General features: G+C 54.0%; 1 protein-coding gene across 1 annotated transcript; it reads right to left on the bottom strand.

The window, feature by feature from the left end:
• Positions 1 to 1,023: 1,023 nt before the first annotated feature.
• LOC128276261 (lipase member H-like) lies at positions 1,024 to 4,973 on the bottom strand. The gene is made up of 4 exons (XM_053014731.1): positions 4,878 to 4,973; positions 1,462 to 2,163; positions 1,204 to 1,372; positions 1,024 to 1,141 (listed from the first exon to the last, which is right to left on the bottom strand). Exons 1-4 carry the CDS (start codon positions 4,945 to 4,947, stop codon positions 1,024 to 1,026), a joined length of 1,059 nt encoding a protein of 352 aa, XP_052870691.1. The 5' UTR covers positions 4,948 to 4,973.
• Positions 4,974 to 6,059: the final 1,086 nt, after the last annotated feature.

Raw genomic sequence — 6,059 nt, 5'->3', positions numbered from 1 at the left:
TGTTCGAACCGTCTCGTTGTAATAATCGCATCATAATCAAATCATCGTAACTGTGCTTAACTTAAGGGCCGAAGGATCGAGCGAACCGAAGAGGTGTACAAGACCCAGCAGCAGCGGGAAGGAAGGCAAAATCACTCGTTCAATAAACTTACGGTATATTGCATTCTACAGTTACAGTATTCCTAATTGGCCCGGGTGGGCCGCCCAAGGGCCCGGAGGAGCATGATACAAATTCCGCGTGTAATGATGCGTGTGTAGACTCACTTACCCGCAGCCCGAAGAACGTGACAAAACCCCCAAAATCAATCCAATAAAAATGCGTATATTTAAACCTGTTGAACTGAACCAACCGAACTGCAGTGGCAGAGTCATTTATTTTACGCCCTAAACCTCCCCTATTTGACACTGTCTGGTTTGTTGGCCGAATCTTCAACATTCCGCTAAAGAGAACCCCACCGGACCCATCCTAGCAATGTGCCTACACTAACCTATGCTGATCGACCGTTCGGGTTCGGGACTCCGTTTCTACAAGCTGCGTATCATGAGATGAGCCTAATAAAGCGAAGCCAAACGAGCTAGCATAAGCAACAGCACGCTGTTGCGCTAACCCTTTGGCCCTGGTGGCCGGCACCTAATTAACTAGTAGTAGCGATTATTGCATCTATTGTCGTTTGGCCTGGCGCTCGGTGCGATTTGCGAAAGAAGCTCGATGTGCTCGATACGTTAACCGCGCTACTAAAGCTACAGCTAGCGGCTAATGTAACCTTTCGCTGCTAATATACTAACCATCTGGCTGGCTCAACTGCCATTTCCAAACCCCATTAGCCCCCGTGTTCCGTCGGGATTGCTGCCTAATATATTAAAAACGTATTGGTAATGCTGATGTTGCCGCCCTCAGTGATGCTCGATGTCGATGGCGAGATGGTACAGAGGGTATGATTAATACTTGGACCACTTCGGCGACCCGACGCGGGTCGATATCACAACCCTTAGCTTTTGAAGACGAAGACGAGGCTCCGAGAGTTACTTCCGCCGCACGCCGCTATACTCGGAAGTTTTGGCCGTTCGTCGATTTTTGCCCGGAAATCCACGGGCGTACGGCGGTTTGGAGTTGGTCGTCACGTAGTACACGCCACGGGCCCTGCAAAGATATCACGGTTACCTGTGGGGTCGTGTGCCCGGAATGGTGCCCTGGTTACTTACGCTTTCGTAACGTGCTCCCCCATCAGGACGTAATCGGAGTCCTTCGGTTCGCACCAGCCAAGAAGATACGAGATGAGCGTTGGGCACGGTCCCGCCCAAAAGCCACGCTCACTGTTGATGGACTCGATGAAGTACGGTGTCCCCTTCGTATGATCGCAGGCCAGTGTCTCTGTGGGTGTAAAACGGCCAGGGCCAGGGCCCCTCGAGGGTTCAATTCGCATTCGCCCGCACGTCGGTCGATCCCGCAAGGAAACTTACGAAAAATGGTCGAACTAGCGCATCCGGGTTGGCTGGTGCCCCCGTTGACGTAGAAGTCTGCGTGACCGCCCGGGTTCCACTGACCCAGTATGCCGGCGCCCGTGTGTATTATGTCCACAAAGTGCGCATCGGAAGGATCCAGATCGCGCGAGTTGTTCGAGCCGCCGTAGAAGAAAATGGTCGGATCGAGCCCGGTAATGCGGCCCAGCTTGCCTTCGGCCGGCCCCAGATAGTTGGCCACCAGTCCGGCAATGTGCGCCCCGACGCTGTATCCGATCAGGTGCATATCGTCGGGTGGAACGCCGCGAGGATGCTGCGCAATGTACCGGACCAGCTGCGACACGCACAGACTGCCGAACCGTGGGGCCCACTCGATCTGGCTCAGGCACGGCTCGGTCACGGCCGTTCCGTAGTCCACGATGATGATGTTGTAGTTGCCGCGCGTAAAGTACGCCTTGCGCATGTCCGGGCTCGGTGACAGATTGCGCCCACCGCCGAACCCATGGATGACGATCTTCACCGGGTGCGTCGGGTTCCAGTGCGTGTAGTAGAGCGACTCCGGATCCTGGACGTCGATCAGCTCCGGGTTTTGCTGCGTGCGCCGCGTGTAGAGATAGAACTTGATCCTCGGGTGTGGACAGCGGTATGGTTTCTCAAGGCACGAGGTTGTATTGAACACATTGTTGGTCTCCTTTTTCTGCGCTGCTGGTCGACGGAAACAAAGATGGAACGGTACAGTAAACGGTAATGCGTGGCGACGATGCGATTCGCAACAACAACTAGGCCCTAGATGCGTGTCGCCTAGTCTACAATTAAACATCCATTTTTCCAGTAAACCAGTAATTGACCCACATCGCGCTGGCATGCGTTACGCAATGCTGGGAAGCGAAAGCAGTACATCATGGGCAATGCATTTTACATCAAGCTGGGCCAAGGCTTGGCGGAACCGTAGAGTCATCTAACTGGCTGGTTAATTTTGAGCTCCAGATAGCCATTGTGCGACATCATGCTTTGCACCGGCATTTACCACCAGTTTCCAGCCCGCTCAGCTTTCGTATCCTAGACCTGGACGGTATGATGCAATCCATAGTCGAGCCCTAATTGTGTAAGGGCTCGGCGAACTGACCGTTCGCAGGAGCGCGTGGAAGGTAAGATTTTCGTGTTGGACTACCAAGGCAAACCGAAACCTACGACAGCCGCATATCAAATTCCATTTTCCACCCCAAAAGCCACATTCTCGTTACCTTCGCCGCCGCTGTAATTGGAAAGCTGCCGGGCGCAGCCGCCAAGTGGTCAATCCTTGCTCCGGCTACTCCACTTTCAGGGACGACCTAACGCAACCGGTGGCCTCTATCGCTACGGCGTTGTTTTTTTCCCCTAACATAACGCCCCTCAACAGAGCACTAGGCCGTTCGATCACCTCAGAACCTTTTGCCCGTGGGTCGTGAGTGGCCGGCGTCCGCCACGCACGTCATTTCAAGGGAAAAACTTGAGGCTGCGTTTTTTTCTTCGAATGTTTCGCCACTTCGATTCGATTGCCCGACCCGACGTCTAATTCCGGCTGACCTTTCGCGAAACTGAACGCCGGGCGAGAGATGAATGCGTAATTTACTCACGTGGATTTTGCTTTTCATGATCGATCGGTTGTCGTGCCACGTTTGCGTGAGGGCTTTTAAAAGCTGGTTGAACGGAAGTAAAAGGATTCACTTTGGCCACTGGCCAACATAAAGTGGCAGTGCTCATAAAACGGGCTGGCTGGCGAAGAGGGCTGGTGAATTGTTTCTTCCCCAAAACAACAACGATCTGCTTGTTTTGGCGGAGCACAGTTCACTCGAGGTGGGCCCCCTTTATGACGCCTCAAGGCATCGTTCAAGCGGCACAAAAATAATATCGCGACGTGGTAGGAAGCCATGGCGATAGAGTAACAAATGTCGGCAAAGCCGACTATGTTGCGGTTCGTGTTCGCGGGCGGTCATCACCGATTATGGCACCCCGAGCATTACGGCATCCTGCGGCCACAGTTGGGCCGCCGCCGATAGCTTCGCCGCTTTTATTGCAGTTGCCCTCCTGCATATGCCCAAAGCTCAGCACGACAGCTTTCTTCGGTGCGCGCGATTGCATCACTCGGTGCACTTGGATCCCGGTTGGTTTGTGCTCCACTTTACCCACCAGCAACCCGTTGCACTTTCTCTCCCTCTCCGAACGCGCAATGACTCAGGTTCTCGGAGAGAGCAGCGAGCTTAACTTCCGAAACACTACGCTCAGCTCACTCTAACGACGAGACGACCGGTCCCGGTGTCTCCGGTTTCCACGTTCCGGTTGTAAACTCCTTTCACTTTCGTTCGCCACAAAGTCACTCGGCACGGACGGGGTAGTAGCGATTGGCCGGCCCCAGTCTCGAGGGGTCTTGTATGCAAATTCTCGCAGCCCAACAATTAGCGTGTGCGAGTTCACCTTCGAGATTTCTCGTGACATTAGATGGCTAGGCGGTTGCTTTGCTGGGCTTGGTTGTCAAGGTTGCAGCCTGCTTTGTCCGCACGGGATGAACTGCGCGATCGTGCGCGACCCGCAGATCCGCCTGGTTACTTCCTTGTTACGAAATGGCAAACCGGGCGGGGAGCCGTTGTTAAGGAATCGTGACGCGTACCGCGACAAAATACACCGACAATACACACGCGGTGAAACGTGCGTCGGCCCGGTCTGGTTACATCATGACAGCTCCATCATCGGCCCCAGGGAAAAGCCGAACACGGCGTCACCGAAAAAAAGGAGAAGTGAAACGCTAACCTTGAAAGGCGATCATTTCGAAAATAAGTCGCGCCTCACTAGGCCGCTCGGGCCGGGTGTGCCAACGGCGTGTTAAATGCAGGTGATTTGGCGCGAACCCGCGGTCCGTTCGATCGGCGGCCGTGATATGGTTGTGAGACGGTGTTGCGGACACCCGCCGGAGGTGACACACGAACAACAGCGAGATCCCCCCGGCGTTGGGACGAGCTTCCCAAATGCTTTGTGTTAATGTAGGTCGTGCCGATTTGTCATCTTTAAATTGTGACAACCAACTGGCGCGACCAGCTGGCTTCACTTTCAGAGCTTTAGCTCCGTTTCGCCGGTTAAAATTGGGAAAACCGGTAATCTAGGACCGGCACCAAAGAGCTAGAATACTTAGACTCCGCAGTCCGCCGATCATTACACCAAGGACAAACTTTATGGGCTCAGAACGAATTGTTGCGAAGGTGACTTAGGCATAGCGCGACACGCACGAACCGGTTTTTTTCTAGGATGGCTTTTAGCTGGACACTAGTTTTAATCCGTCATCAAAACGAAGGGGCCCTTTAACTGCACCACAATAAATTATGGCCAACCCCCCGTTTGACTTCACTTAATGTTGGTCCCCAAATCGGCTCCGGCTCCTTTACCTGCCCCGATGCGCGGGTTCACCGCGAGGAAAATGGAAACCAATCCAACCGTTGCGACCGGAAGTTGCATTTTGTTCGATTGCGCCAGCTGATCGGGATCGGGTGGTGGTGGTGGTGGTGTAGGGCCTTATGCGGGTCGACACGCAATCGCAATTTTGCGCTCAGTATTTGAACACAGCCACTTTCGCTTATGTGGCCCGGCTCATCTCACGGATTCACGGATTCACTTCCCCGGCGGTCGGTCGGCCGGATCGCTCAAAGTAGCTCACGGAGAGCGGATCTTTCACTTGCAAACACTTCTTCGACGTTTGGGGTTAAGTAACAGTTGCCACCCAGCGACGATGCTTGCGACGCTGTTCCGATGGTTGGCTGCCTACGGTGACGATATGTCCATTTTAGATTCGGCCTTTTATTTGTTTTTCCTTTTCTGGGCAACACCGGACAGGTTGCTTTTGGTGGCGCAGAATGCAGCGCGCGATGGGGAAAACGATTGACTCATCCGAAACTGGTTTTGTTTTCTCTCTCGATTCGGGTTGCGCTTTCGGCAGCCTGGAAACATAAACACCCGCCGCGATTGGGGCCTACAATAATCTCGAGCGCGTTCAGCAGCAGAACTTTTCTTCTCTGTCGATCCGTTTCATCCGATCCGAGAACGGCTTACACATTGCGCGGCCACATAATTTTCCACGCCGTAATCACACACGGGGGCGCACCCGCACCTCTCTGTCGGCTTTTCTTGCGTACAAACTTTCGCTTTTCGTTCACCGGCCACTAGCCGTTACGGATCATCGTCGATCCCGCGTGATGGGGGGAGGTATTATGGATGGGTCCCCAACAACAAACACTCGCCACACGATCAACGGGTATTTAGGGTGGAACGGTCACTGATCGGCGGGTTACAAGTGCAGAGGCTCAGCTAGAGGACCGCGCGGGATCGAGTTGGAACGGCGCAGCGCACAACAACCGAACCGGCCACTGGTTTCACGGAAACTGACTGATCGTTGGAATGCGTTTGGAGTCCGCGGATGGTCGTGGGGCCAACCCTTTCGCGCCGTGTTCATCGTGAGCGGATTGAATGAATCGCTCGCTGTTCATCGATTCACGCACTCCGCGACCGCGGATTGCCGCGGTTGAAGTTCATGGGAGCATTCGCCGTTTTTTTTCCACCGTGACCGTGGCTCA

This window comes from Anopheles cruzii, unplaced genomic scaffold (assembly GCF_943734635.1).
Source record: "Anopheles cruzii unplaced genomic scaffold, idAnoCruzAS_RS32_06 scaffold00821_ctg1, whole genome shotgun sequence".
In the NCBI taxonomy this organism is placed as follows: domain Eukaryota; kingdom Metazoa; phylum Arthropoda; class Insecta; order Diptera; family Culicidae; genus Anopheles; species Anopheles cruzii.
The sequence above is the reverse complement of the archived record's forward strand: the minus strand, read 5'-3'. Positions and strand labels throughout refer to the sequence as shown.